General features: G+C 53.9%; 1 protein-coding gene across 4 annotated transcripts in view; it reads right to left on the bottom strand.

The window, feature by feature from the left end:
• Positions 1-242: 242 nt before the first annotated feature.
• Positions 243-13984, bottom strand: part of NTRK1 (neurotrophic tyrosine kinase, receptor, type 1) — a 66860-nt gene continuing 53118 nt past the window's right edge. For 2 of the 4 annotated variants that reach the window (XM_011928458.1, XM_011928457.1), the window contains 12 exons: positions 13459-13604; positions 13062-13204; positions 9974-10106; positions 8105-8431; positions 7460-7515; positions 7078-7180; positions 6437-6583; positions 5892-6022; positions 5532-5704; positions 2725-2965; positions 1947-2105; positions 243-635 (listed from right to left, as the gene is read on the bottom strand). In XM_011928458.1, coding sequence (XP_011783848.1) covers positions 450-635; positions 1947-2105; positions 2725-2965; positions 5532-5704; positions 5892-6022; positions 6437-6583; positions 7078-7180; positions 7460-7515; positions 8105-8431; positions 9974-10106; positions 13062-13204; positions 13459-13604 — 1945 coding nt within the window. In that variant the 3' untranslated portion in view covers positions 243-449. Of the gene's footprint in view, positions 636-1946; positions 2106-2724; positions 2966-5531; positions 5705-5891; positions 6032-6436; positions 6584-7077; positions 7181-7459; positions 7516-7685; positions 7704-8104; positions 8432-9973; positions 10107-13061; positions 13205-13458; positions 13605-13984 lie in introns of all 4 variants that reach the window. The other 2 variants (XM_011928454.1, XM_011928456.1) reach the window with 2 other exon arrangements.

The following is a 13984-nucleotide window of genomic DNA, read 5'->3' as shown; positions in this document are numbered from 1 at the left end:
AGTTAGGCTCTCAGGGTCTGGGAAGTTTGGCCAGAGGCTGCCTCAATAGCAGGTGAGCCAGGTGACCATGGGGCTGGGATCCAACCTATAGTCAAAGGGGAGAGTGACAGGTCCATGGAGTAGGGGTAGGCAGCTGAGGGGAACCTGAGTCGGGGAGGATCCCAGAGAGCTGTCCCCTCACCTGAATCCCAATGCCTCCCTCCTGGAACGACGTCATCCCAAGAATTAGCAAGAGACACAGCCAAGGGATAATAAATATAATTGCTATGACGGAACCTTGCCTAGAGAAGCAGGAACATCCTCTATTCCCAGCCCCCACCTGTCCCCTCCCGCATGCTGAGGGTGAGTTAGATGCTTTGAGATCACCCTGGGACTGCTGGGAGCTATGGGGGATGCTGAGGGCAGGCCCCAGTATTCCGGCTAACCACTCCAGCCCTTGGGCCGGCCCCCTAGCCCAGGACGTCCAGGTAGACCGGAGGTGCCTGGGCCAGGGCTTGCAGCCGGGCGTGCACGTCCTTGATGCTGTGGCGTTGCTGGGGCTCCCGCTGCCAGCAGCCCCGCATGATGGCGTAGACCTCTGGTGGGCAGGCACGTGGCCGCTCCAACTCACGTCCCTGCGTGATGCAGTCGATTGCCTGGGGCCACCGGAGAGACAGAGGAGAAAGCACACTAGGCTGGGGGCAAGAGAGTGAGGCCAGCCCCAGTGCCCTCACTGAGGCTCCCAAGGCAGCTCATACCATACCACTCATCTGGGCTTCTTAGCCGCTAATAACCTGAATGGACACAGTGAACCCCAAGATTCATTTCTGCTCTGACACTGAGAAGTGAGAAGGATTAAGGCTTGGCTCTGGGAAGCTTGGGCTGGGGTAGGATTGCTTCCAGAAAACTGGGATCAGATGCTAAGAAGACTTGCCAGGTGGGTTGAGGAAGGGGAGGGGCTGAGGTATTTATCAAATCCATCAGTTTAGTGTCGGGGGCTGAAAGGAGGAGGAGGAAGGCCCTCTGACTCTCAGTTCCAGAGAAAGAAAAGAAAATAGAGCAGAATTGCAGTTAAAGGCCTTGAAAAATAGCTGGCTTTCATTTTAAAAAAGAGGGCAATCCCCTCTTCATCTCTCTTCTGTGGATACCACTCTGTGGGACTAGCTCTCCCAAAAAGAAACTGCAGCAAGAAAGATCAAAGTTAGACTCTAGGAAGAACTGCTAAAGTAGTTAAGGAATCCAAAGAAGGAGAAAGGGTGGCAGGGAGTGATTGGAGAAGGGGCCTGGAGCCTCTTTTCCCCTTCTTTCCCCCTCCCTATTAGAGGACTTGGGTTATGGGCGGCACTAATTCCATTTCTTCTCTCAGTGCTTGAGAAAATTAAAATCTATAACCCTCTCCCCCACCCCACCAGCCTCCAGGGAGCAGACTGCATTAGGAGGAGAAATGGAAACTGACAGCTGCGAGCCAAGGAGGGGGTGGGGGCAGCTGCTCTGGGAGACAGAACACCTGGGGCCTGCTCTGGCTGTGACCAGCTAGGAGGGCACGAGGAGGGGGTAGGACTGTCCTTCTGACAGTCTAACCTCCAGCCGTCCTGCTGCAGCGTTGGGCCTTCTTGTGCTGAGCTCCTCTTCCCGTGCTGGTCCCTTCCACTCTGATAATACCTGCTTAGGTCTACAAAATGCAGCTAGAGATGGGGGTCTGGGCTCCATGTACAAAGCACTTTGAGGTTCCCCCAGGGGCCAACTGGGCCTGGGCTTAGGACAGGCTTTAGGTGAAGGCAAGAATAGGGGAGGAAGAGAAGAACAGAGCCGGGGTGGAGGGGACACAGTGTCGGCATGGCACTGGAAAGGGACCCCCAATAGGCTGTGGCGGAGGGGCAGAAGGGGAACCGAGTTCCCTGAAAAAGGGACCTGAAGGGGCATGGGAGGGGGAAGCCAGCAAAGGGCGACCACGGGCCGGGGCTGACCTCAGTGTTGGAGAGCTGGTACCAGGGCTGTTTGCCGTAGGTGAAGATCTCCCAGAGCACCACGCCGAAGCTCCACACGTCACTCTCGGTGGTGAACTTGCGGTAGAGGATGCTCTCAGGCGGCATCCAGCGGATGGGCAGCATGGTGCGGCCTCCCACCTGCCGTGGGCGGGCGCTGCGTCAACTCCAGGGGCGCCTGGGACAGCCCGTCAAGACACAGCTCACCCCTGCCCCATCATTAAAAATAAATATGCCAGGCGCGGTGGCTCACGCCTGTAATCCCAGCACTTTGGGAGGCCGAGGTCAGGAGATTGAGACCATCCTGGCCAACATGGTGAAACCCCATCTCTACTAAAAATACAAAAATTAGTTGGGCGTGATGCTGTGTGCCTGTAATCCCAGCTACCCGGGAGGCTGAGGCAGGAGAATCGCTTGAACCAGGGAGTCGCAGATTGCAGTGAGCCAAGATTGTGCCACTGCACTCCAGTCCGGCGACAGAGTGAGACTCCGTCTCAAAAAAAATAAATTAAATAAATAAACAAACAGATGTGCCTCTCAGTGCTAAGAGGCAAAAACCGAAGGGTGCTGTTTCCGACCAGGATAGTGAAGGAGACAGAATCCCCACCACTGGGGGCCGAGGAGGTAGGCTGAAAACTAGAGCCAGTGAATCTCAGACCCGTGCAGGCATCCTAGCAAGGGCAGGCTCTCAGAGGTCTTGGGATCCAGGGAGTCTACAGTTTAGAGTCAGGGGAAGGCGTTGGGGACAAAGGACCCTTACACGGTAATAGTCGGTGCTGTAGATATCCCGGCTCATGCCGAAATCACCAATCTTGACCACCAGTCCTTGGCCCACCAGACAGTTGCGTGTGGCCAGGTCCCGGTGCACAAAATGCAGACCTGCCAGGTACACCATCCCCGCAGCGACCTGGCTAGCCACGGCCAGCAGCTGCCCCAGACCCAGGGGGCCTGGAGCCACATCCTCCCCACCAACCAGCAGCTTGGCATCAGGCCCATGGGATCTGTGAACAAGAAAAGGAGTGGGGATAGGCTGGGAGGACAGAACCCCCAGGAGCGGCTGCTGAGGAAGGCGATCCCCAACAGCCGGGTGTGATGGGAGAGGAGACTGGGGGCCTAGTAGTGGAGGATTGAGAGAACAGTAGAGGCAGCTGTCCAGAGGGGCGGGATGGAGGAGCAGAACAGGCGTGCCCACCTCCAGGGCTTCCACCAGAGACAGCTCACGGTTCCCACATCCATGCCTTCCTCTCTGGCAGCTCCTTGAATTCCAGATGCCCACTGGCCCCTACATCCCTTGCCATAGGCACGTCAGACTCAGCCCTTGCCAATTGCAGCTCAGTGTCTTTCCCTGAGCCTGACCCTGCCTCAGGGAAGGGACCCTCCCCACCCAGGCAGACTCTGAAACCAGGGAGTCCTTGATTGTCCTGTCTCTCTCCCCTTTGCCCTCAGTGACCAGCCATTCCTACAGGGTCTTCCTTCCTTTTGAAGGTGTCCAGGATGCCTGCCTTCTCCCCACAGCGAACACTCGGGTCAATCCTAGCCACTCATCTGTATTCCCCAATGTTCCTTCTCCTGAACCTTTGCCTGAACCGATCACTTTGCCAAGAATGCCCTTTCCTACTAGCCAATCTTCTCCTCATTCGTTTAGTTGAGGCATTTGTTAAACATTTCCAACATGCCAAGCACCAGGGCTACAGCGCAGAGTATGATGCAGATAAGCAGGTCATGGCAGTGTAGTGTGAGGGGCACCTGGCAGGCACGGGTGGGAATGGAAAAAGCCAGGGAAGGCTTCCTAGAGGAAGGGACACCTGAACTGAGACTCAGCTCCTGAAGCCATTCGAAAGGGGCTGAGGCAGGGAGGGGTAGAGTCTGTGTGTCTGTCTCCATCTTTCTATGGAGGGAGGGAGGCCCAGTACCCCAGGCAGAGGGAACTGGAAGTACAAAGGCCTGGAGGGGAGAAGGAACAGATGGTCCCTCCTAGGGGAAGTCTTCCAGACTCATCTCTGAGCATTAATGATTCCCTCCATTGATTCCCCCAGTGGTCCATCCAGCAGTTAGAGCCTCGTCTCCCACAGCCTGGGCCCCAGATGGTGGTATCTCCCTAGCCTATGTCCTCAAGACCAGCACTGAGCCTATGACACGTCTGGGAGCAAAGAGATAGGCTCCTCCCTGGCCTTCTCGGGCTCCTCTATGCCGATCCTCCTCCACACTCAACCTTGGGTCTGGCCTCGCCTCCTGCTCCACACCCTGCATGGGCTCCCTCCTGGTCCACACAATAAGCCCAAGACTCAGGGGACTCTCCTAGCTGAGTCCTGCCACCTGACTGCATGAATGACCCATCACTCCCAAGGGGATGTTTGGGGACCAGATCATGACCATCAGCTGGACAACCACACAGCGCTTGCTCATCCAGAACCACAGCCCTCCACTGTCCCTCTTACTGGTGAGGAAAGTGAGGTCAGAGAGGAAAGCTACTTACTTGGCAAAGAAGGCTCAGCTCGTATGTGGCAGCTGATTCCAAACCCTGGTCTTCTCCCTGCCTTGCAAACACTGCCCCATCCTCCCAGGGGCGATCTCATCAGAAGATGATCAAGGGACTAGACCAAGGGACTAGACCGAGGGAACATGTGACCATCACATCAGGGGTTGAGAGCAGGGGCTCTGCCTGGGGTCACATCACGCCTGGGCCATTCACTACCTGTGCACCCTTGGGCAAGTCACCGAACCTCTCTAAGCCTTATCTGTGAAACAGGCACATTTCTCGAAGTTATTAAAATTAGCACAAATAGATAAACATATCAGAGTTGTTCTGTCCGAAGTCAAATAAATTAATTTTTTGTAACTTGCTTCAAGTATAGATTGCAATATATGCTTGGAGGCCACAAAGAATAAATACATATTTATATTACTGTACAAGATATATATGTCCCAGCACATAGAATCATAATAAGAACGAATTGTAGAGTCAGGTGCAGTGGTGTGCACCTGTAGTCCCAGCTACTGGGGAGGCCAAGGTGGGACAACTGCTTGAGCCCAGGAGTTTGAGGCTGAAGTGAGCTATTATTACACCACCGCCGCACTCCAGCCTAGACAACAGAGCAAGACCCCATCTCTAAAACAATAACGCTAATAAATACATTAAAATATAATAATAATAAATTATAAAGTATATAGCATAGCACCTGGAACACGAACATAGAAGGTGCCTGATAAATGTTCATTACTGTTGTTATTGTCGTTATCTAAACTGCCACCCTTAGAGGCCTGGCCTTTGTGTGCCACACACAAATGCACATACATCCTCTGCAAAGCCCACCCACCCCAACATTTTAGCTCATGGCCTTTGCCATCACAACCTCCCTGACTACTGACACTTGTCCTTTGCAAGAGTCGCCCCTACATTCACACGTCTGTCTCCTCTACCATCTCAGAGCTCCTTGGGGACAGGAATGTGCCTTCCTGATCTTTCTCTGTGTCTCCCCTTGGTTTGAAAGACAAGCAGGGATGTCTAGAGGGAAGGGATGATGGGGTCCAGAGGCAGGGGCCAGCGCTGAGGCCAGGTGCTGGTACCGGAGGAAGCGGTTGAGGTCCCCATGCCGCATATACTCAAAGACCATGAGCAGGGGGCGGCCCTCGGTGCAGACGCCGAAGAAGCGCACAATGTGCTGGTGCTGCAGCATGGTGAGCAGCTCGGCCTCGCGCTGGAAGTCCTGCCGAGCACTCTCGGACACCTCCTTCAGTGCCTGGATGGAAGGGGCAGGGACAAGACTGAGTGGGGGCCCAGCCCTCACTGCTGTTCATCCAGGGCAGCCCGCTCACCCCAGCCTCCAGCCATCTCAGCCCTCTGCATCTTCCCCCAATCTGTCCTGATATGATGGAGCCCCTGGGGGTGGGACCCAGTCCAGCAGTGCCCCCTGGGCAGGGTCTCACCTTGACAGCCACCAGCATCTTGTCCTGCTCAGGCAGAAGGTTGTGGCACTCAGCAAGGAAGACCTTCCCAAAGGCGCCCTCCCCCAGCTCCCACTTGAGCACGATGTCCCGGCGCTTGATGTGGTGAACACCTGAGGGGGCTTGCAGGGTCAGAGGGGAACCCCAATCTTGGGAGGGCTGGGGTTGTAGGGGAGGACTGTTTTGACAGGGCTGTGTGTTGCACAAGGCTGCGCAGACAAGGGGCTGCATAGGGGCTGAAATTCAACCTGTGCCCCTTCACCAAGCCCCAGGTCATAGTGTGGGGCTGCATCTGCCCAGACAGGACAAGGTGTGAGCTAGCTGTGACTCCTGGCAGGGGCTGCAGCTAAGAGCGGGGCTGGACTTAGCCTGAGAATAATATGACAGGGCTTATGGCTGGAATAGGGCTGGGGAGGGGTGGGAGAAAGGGAGGGATCATTCAGGCCTCGGTTGGTAAGGGCGACGGCCTAGGGGCTTCTACACACACACACACTCGCCCCTGCCCTTGACCCAGCATAGCCCCTCACAGGCATCACTGAAGTATTGCGGGTTCTCGATGATGTGGCCTTGGAGCCCAGAGCCTTTGCCCTCGGTGGGGGACAGGGAGCTGCCACCCAATGTCATGAAATGCAGGGACATGGCCAGCCCGTCCTCTGGAGCCAGGACAGCCGGGCCTAGGGAGGAGACACAGCCACATGGAGAGGTTTGCCCACATCTTGGCCCTGCCCACCCTTGCCTGCAGGATGCCTGGTCATCCCCACCTTGTAACTTGCAGGGGAGAGACTGAGGAGCTAGGAGCGAGACAGCAGGCAGGGGGAAGAGGGCACCACCGCCTCTCCCTGTGCTGGCTCCTGTCCCACCCGTGGCCCCATGGGCACCAAAGAACTCCCCCGCCCCACAGAGCCCAGACCTCCCAGACCCACTTAGTGCTTGACTACAATCCAGCCACCAATTAGCAGCTGCCGCCTCTGAAACTACCTCAGCACCAGCCCGACACACACTCACACAAGCCTCACAGCCAGGCCTTCATTTATACCCCAAACACACTCACACGCCCGGGAACTCCCATGTGCACAGCCCCCCAGACAGAGACAGAGTCAAGAAGAGCCAGTAGGAAACAAAGCCAGGAGAACAGACAGACAGACAGCCCTCTGCAGCCTCGACTCACGGTTGATCCCAAACTTGTTTCTCCTTCCGCATTTGTTGAGCACAAGGAGCAGCATAGAAAGGAAGAGGCAGGCAAAGACGGCCAGGCCCACAGCCACCGAGACCTGGTGGGAGGCAGGGGTGGTTAGATCCAGGGGCTTCTTCTGCACTCTCAGAGCCGCCCGTAGCAAGCCATTTTTTCATCCTGCATGGGAGCCCAGAACCAGGCCTCCAGACCTGCCTCATCCTCCCCTGGGGACCCCTGCAGTGGCTGTGAGGGTGGCAGTCAGAGCTCAGGCCAGATGGTAGTGACCTCCCTGCTCTGACCAGAAATGACGTGCAGATGAGCCTCTACCTAGCCTCCCGGTCCCAAAGTCTGCACAAGCTTCTACTTCCTATCTCACCCCAAAAGGTGTTTCGTCCTTCTTCTCCACCGGGTCTCCAGATGTGCTGTTAGTATCTGAGGGGACACAAGGCAGGAAGAGTGAGCCTTGGTGCACACAGTCGCCTCCAGTAACCCCCCAACCCTGGCCCCAGCTGGCCTCTCAGGGATCAGGTCAGCTGTACCCTTTGCCCTAGCCTCAGCTCCAGAGACCAGGCAGAACCTGCCCTCCACCTTGGGCTACTCACCCACTGGCGAGAAGGAGACTGCAGCAGGAGGGAGGAGAGAAAGCAGTCAGAGGGAGAAGGAAAACAGTGAGTCCCCTACCTATTCTGGGACTCATTCCTTCATGGGGTGACGGGGGATGGAGGTGGGCTGCTAGGCCTCAAGGGAGAAAATGCATGTGACCCTTTTCCAGCTGGGCCATGATGCCCTGGTGCATGGCTGTCTTCTCAGCCAGCCTACAAGGATGGAATAGCTCAGGAGTTCAGGAGTCCTGGCTTGGGGAGAGGGTAAGGAGGCCAGAACAGCTGGACACCAGGACTCCAGACTCCTTTCTGTCCCGAACCAGGCACTCCAATTTCTGGGGTAACGGCTATAGCAGGAAGTTGGCTCTAACCCAGGTGGAGCCCAGAAGTGGGAGCAGGGTTCAGGATAGCCCTCGCACCAGGGATGGGGTCCTCGGGGTTGAACTCGAAAGGGTTGTCCATGAAGGCAGCCATGATGGAGGCGGAGGCCTGGCCGAAGGGGTTGGCAGCCAGCAGCGTGTAGTTGCCGTTGTTGACGTGGGTGGGCTGGTTGAGGCGCAGACACCCGTGCCGCACAGTCTCATTGGCCGCCGGCTCCAGAAACTCGGTGAAGATGAAGCTGGTCTCATTGAGCACGGAGCCATTGAAGAGCCAGCGCAGAGACGGTGCCGGCTGCCCATCCACAGAGAAGGGGATGCACCAGTGGTGCATTTCCACCGCCGTGTGCAGCTGTACACTGGCCGGGACTGTGGGCCAGAAAGAGCAACAGCAGGAGGTCAGGGCGCAGCTGGAGGAAGCCCAGCACACACCCGACAAGTCCAGGGGCAAAGCAAGTAGAATCCGAAATCAAAGGGCAGGCCTGGGAAAAACAGGTCAGCAGGCCCTAGGAAATTCACCAAGGAGAGACATTTTGAAGAAAGTTGACAATACATGTCAAATAAATCAGGCAGCAGGCATATGAAATGCAGAGGCTTAAAGAACTTAAGTGGTGGGCCATAAATAAGTCACAGCCCCACAGAAGTGGGGTACCAGCTTATGACAATTAAACATGGAGTCTTTGGTGTAAGGAATCTAGAAAAAGTCAGTGTAACCAAGCTGAAGAAGATGGGTCAGGGGACCTAACAATCAAACAAGCTAAAAATATACACAGTTAAATTTGGGGGGAAGGCCAGGCACAGTGACTTGCTCCTGTAATCCCAGCTACTCAGGGGGCTGAGGTGGGAGGACTGCTTCAGGCCAGGAGTTCAAGGCTGCAGTGAGTTATGATCCCAAAGCATTCCAGCCTGGGCAACAGGCTGAGACCCCATCTCTTCAAACATACACACACACAGACATACACACAGACACACACTTTTTGAAAAAAGGTATGGATTTGAAATAGACCCAATCTGGTAACAGCAAAAGCCCCTCAATGATAGAAACAAAGTGTATGTATGCATAAATAAATACATACATATATACAATATAGCATTCATACACAGGAATACTATTTAGCAATGAATTGCATGAGCTACATACAGCGACTCCCATTAACATGAATGAATCTTATAAATATAATGTTGAGTGAAAGAAGTCAGATACAAAATAATACATGCAGTATGATTCCGTTTATATAATGTACAAGAACAGGCAAAACTAAACGATACCGATAAGAAAGCATATTTAAGAAAAATTATTTTTAAAAGCAAGGAAATGGTTGTCCTGACAAACGTCAACATGAGATGGGAGAGTGGAATGGGATTGCGAACAGGGAGAGGTGTTGGGTGGCGAGGGGGAGGTCTTCCATGGTGCTGGTAAGAGTAGTTATTGTTTAAAGTATAGATATTGTTTGCACATTTCTATGTACATTTCACAATAAAAGAAGAAAACTGATGTAAAGTAGAAGGTTTAAGGTAATTTGTTGGCTGACCTAGAGAAATTAGGCAGCAAGCCTAAAGAGGAACTCAGGAGGAAAATTTCCTCTTTTGAAACTAGGATGCGGGAAGAAGGACCCGATGAGGGACGGGCATGAAAAAATACTTCGGAGCAGTGGGAACAGCCGGGCATCTGGTGTTGAGGGCCTCAGGTAGCCAGGCTTGGGCAGGGGGCCAGAAAGAAATCCATCTCCATCCCTCTGGCCTTGACGAGCCCCCAGGACTTCCCCCGAAGGATCAGGTTTTCACGGGAATCTGGAAACAGCTGGGAGGGAGCAGCTGTGGAGACACACATCCCACCCTTTCCTCCAGCCCCCACCCTACATCCTCTTTTGAGGGAAGAAGAGATGAGTAGGGGCTGCCACTGAGACTCACAGGAGACGTTGACCTGAACAGAGACCTCTGCCCGGCCTACATCATTCTCTGCCCAGCACGTCACGTTCTTCCTGTTGAGATCACTGGTGACATTGGCCAGGGTCAGCCCCAGGGACGGCAGAGCCCCAGATTTCTAGATCAGGAAAGAGAGGTGGAAATCAGAAGGAGCTTTAGCCAGCTCGGGGCTGGGGCTGATGCCTTTGGAAAGCCCCTCTGACTCCAGATGGATAGGAGAGGAGGGCTGGGAGGGAAGAGGAGGGAGATAGGGATGGGAGAGAATGTAGCAGAGAATGTCCTTCCTCCTTTAGGTTTGTTCATTGACTATCTCCTGGATCACATTTTTTTTAAATTTTATGTTTTATTTTTGTAGCGACGGGGTTTTTAGTTTTATGTTTTATTTTTGTAGCAACAGGGTCTTACTGTTCTGCCAGGCCTCAAGGGATCCTCCCACCCTGGCCTCCCAAAGTGCTGGGATTACAGGCGTGAGCCACTGCGCCCCGCCTGGATCACGTATTTAATTATGTAAAAAATCTAAAATATAACCAATAACCTCAAAATAGGCACAAAATATCCCAAACTGAAACTAAGACCAGTCATCTGAGCAGCTAAATGGATGTCACGCATCCCAAGTACCAAATTTGTACACAGCTCATTGGAGACCCCACTAGGACCTCACCACCTATTCATTCAGGTTTTACACAGAGTTCTAACAAACTGAGTCTCAGCCCAAGGAAGATCAGAAACAAAGAGATGGTGCGAATAGCACGGCAGCAGTTAGAAACAACAGCAGCAGCGTCGCCTCCTGCAGCAGATGAGGACCATGGGTGAGGTTAGACAGGCAAAGTGACTTGATTCTGAATCATCGTCAGGATTGAATCAGATTGAGTTTCTCTTCCTAAGAAACTGGATTTGTCATGTGTAAGTTACGTGATCTTACGACAATTCTTCGTTTTGCTGAACCATGGGTTTTTTGTTTGTTTGTTTTGTAAGCTGAAGAGGTGGACAAATTATCTTCTGACATTTTAGAAAGTGATTTTCACAAAATGATGAAAATAATGAAGTGGTGGATAAATCTCATTTATCTGAAAACTTCATAAATGTGGAATCCTCTGACCACATGCCAGAGGAGGTATGGTTTCCCCAGGCTTCCAACGGAATACGTGAGTTCAAAGGCTCCAGTAGAGTTTCCAGCCTTTTGTGCAAGCTCTGGGTTCCAGCCACCTTGAGGGGAAGCCCTGCCTTGCTCTCTGCTTCCCTTGGCTGTCCCATCCCCTCCACTTACTGTGAGGCCAATAACTCTTCCTCTTGAGATGCTCTGCCACCCTTATCCTCCTAACTGAGGGAGAGCAGCCTCTCTTCCCCTCCATTTAACCTAGTTAGGGTACAATTTTTTTTAAGAGATAGGGTCTCGCTTTGTTGCCCGGACTGGTCTCAAACTCCTGGTCTCAAGTGATTCTCCCTCCTTGGCCTCCCAAAGTGCTGGGATTACAGGTATGGGCCACTGTGCCCAGTAGGGAGTGACTTTTGTATAGATAGTTTCTAGAAAACACAGATGGTAGCAAACATGTAAGACTCCCAAAGAGAAAGCCAATCCTGGAATCGCCCCAAACAGAGAGTTGATCTAAGGTCTCTCCACGCAGGGGCATGGCCTCTGCCTGGTCCCCTTTCTTTCACTCACTCTAGGCAGCTTTGCTGTCTGGAGGGAGAGGATCCGCTCAGTGGCTAGTGGTCCCTCCACCATGTCTGAAGTCTCTTGCTCAGCGCCCAATGGCTCCTCCCTCAACATGGCTCCAGGGGCCTCCAACAATTCTGGGGTTGACTTTCCCACCAAAGTGAAGGCTCCCCAACTAAACACCACGCTCCCAGCCCCCTAGGCACACATTCCTGGTCCCTTCATATCCACTCCTCCTGCCCAGGTGGAGCCAGCTTTTTGGGTGGGCACAGCCCATTGTCAGCTGCTGTCGACCTCATCAGCAAGGCCAACTGAGTTCTCTGTCGCTACTCTCATCTGCCCATCGCCAGCCTAAGGACAAAGGGTAAGGCCTGGGAAGGTGTCCAAAGACATGTCTGGATAACAGAGATAGAGGCCAGAGAACGCCCAGGGGCAGGCAGGACATCAGAAGGCCATCATGTCCACCTTCTCAGCTTACAGATAAGAAAACCAAAGTGCAGGCAGATTAAGGGATTTTTCTGAAAGTCACTCCCAGAATTAATTAGTGAGAGAGCTGGAGCCAGACCTATGCCTCCCTTACTAATGCGTTCATCACATGCCCAAGAGGATGCTCCTTCCAGAATCTCCAGAAAAAAAAAGACCACGAGGCCCCCAAGAACTCATCCCAGATGCAGTACAACTGATATTGTGCCTCCTCCCTGGGTCTCAGTTTCATTATATAGAAAAGTGATCAGCCAAGCACAGTGGCTCACGCCTGTAATCCCAGCAATTTAGGAGGCAGAGGCAGGTGGATCACGAGGTCAGGAGTTTGAGACCAGTGTGGCCAACATAGTGAAAGCCCGTCTCTACTAAACATACAAAAATTAGCTGGGCGTGGTAGTGCGTGCCTGTACTCCCAGCTACTCGGGAGGCTGAGGCAGGAGAATCGCAGAATCACTTGAACCCGAGAGGCGGAGGTTACAGTGAGTCAAGGTCGCGCCACTGCGCTGCGCTCCAGTTTGGGCAACAGAGCAAGACTCCATCTCAAAAAAAAAAAAAAGAAAGAAAGAAAAAGAAAAGGGATGTACGGGAGAGAGAGTCTGTTGGGTTCCTCTCAGCTCCAACATGTAAGATTTCTGTGACCCTCTCCCTTGCAGCCAACACCATGTTCCCAGAAAGGGGTCCTAAGTCCTGGGGCTTCAAGTGTAGCTTGGGGTCCCTGCTGGGTCAGTGCCCACCCTGAGGGTGTGCATGCCATGGGCTGCCCTACAGCATAGGTCTGACCCCTGTGGGTCTAAACCATCTCTGTCCATCCCTCAGCCTCAGTGTGCTCCTTATTTGTTGTCTCTTTCCTCCACAGTGTGTCTCTCTTTCCCCATCTTTGTCCCCTGTGCTCTGCCTGGACCTCTTGGGGGCTGCGGGCGAAGGGCTTCTCACCATCACTGTGGCTGACTGCTCCAGCTCCGTGAGGATCCAGCCGGCCTGCTCCAGGCCCCGCCCCTCCACCTGGCACCACAGCAGCACATCGTCCCCCACATCCACGGAGGCGTTGGGCACCTGGACCTTCAGCATAGGCACACCTGGCCACCCAGGATGCCCGAGGGCCAAGGGGTGTTAGAGCTGGGAGTGGCCCCAGAATTCTACTGCAGGGCTGCTCCTTCCCCCACCCTCCTCAGTGACCTGGAGCCCAGGCAATGTCACCCCAGGCAGTATCCCCCAGCCTTTGCCAATGCCCATTCCCCAGGCCTTTTCAGTGCTTGCTCAGTGCCCTCTCCCCCAGGCAGGTAGGTCTCTTTCCCAGCCCCTTACACCATCTCCCTCACCCAGCACCTACCACAGCTGGCATTGGGCATATGGGCCAGGGGCCCTTGCCCATGACACTGCAGCTTCTGTTCATGCACTCCGCCCAGTCCCTCCTCCTCCCAGCGCTGTAGCCAGCGCAGGGCACAGGAACAGTGCAGAGGGTTCCCCGACAGGACCCTGGTGGGCATGGGGGACACCAAGTGAGTCAAGGAAGGGGCCTGAGGGATCACAGGGATAAGAGAGAGCAGTTAGGCAGCAAGGAGGACGGTCTACAGGTGAAAGGGAGGACACAGAGGTCTTTCCGTCTGACTCCAGTAACAGGATGTTGTTCAAAGAAATAGGCCGTTGGGAGGCCAAGGCAGGCGGATCATGAGGTCAGGAGATCAACACCATCCTGGCTAACACCGTGAAATCCCGTCTCTACTAAAAATACAAAAAATTAGCCAGGACCACATGGTGGCAGGCACCTGTAGTCCCAGCTACTCAGGAAGCTGAGGCAGGAGAATGGTGTGAACCCAGGAGGAGGAGCTTGCAGTGAGCTGAGATTGCGCCACTGC

The sequence above is a fragment of the Colobus angolensis genome, unplaced genomic scaffold (assembly GCF_000951035.1).
Source record: "Colobus angolensis palliatus isolate OR3802 unplaced genomic scaffold, Cang.pa_1.0 Scaffold77, whole genome shotgun sequence".
Taxonomy (NCBI): domain Eukaryota; kingdom Metazoa; phylum Chordata; class Mammalia; order Primates; family Cercopithecidae; genus Colobus; species Colobus angolensis.
The sequence above is the reverse complement of the archived record's forward strand: the minus strand, read 5'-3'. Positions and strand labels throughout refer to the sequence as shown.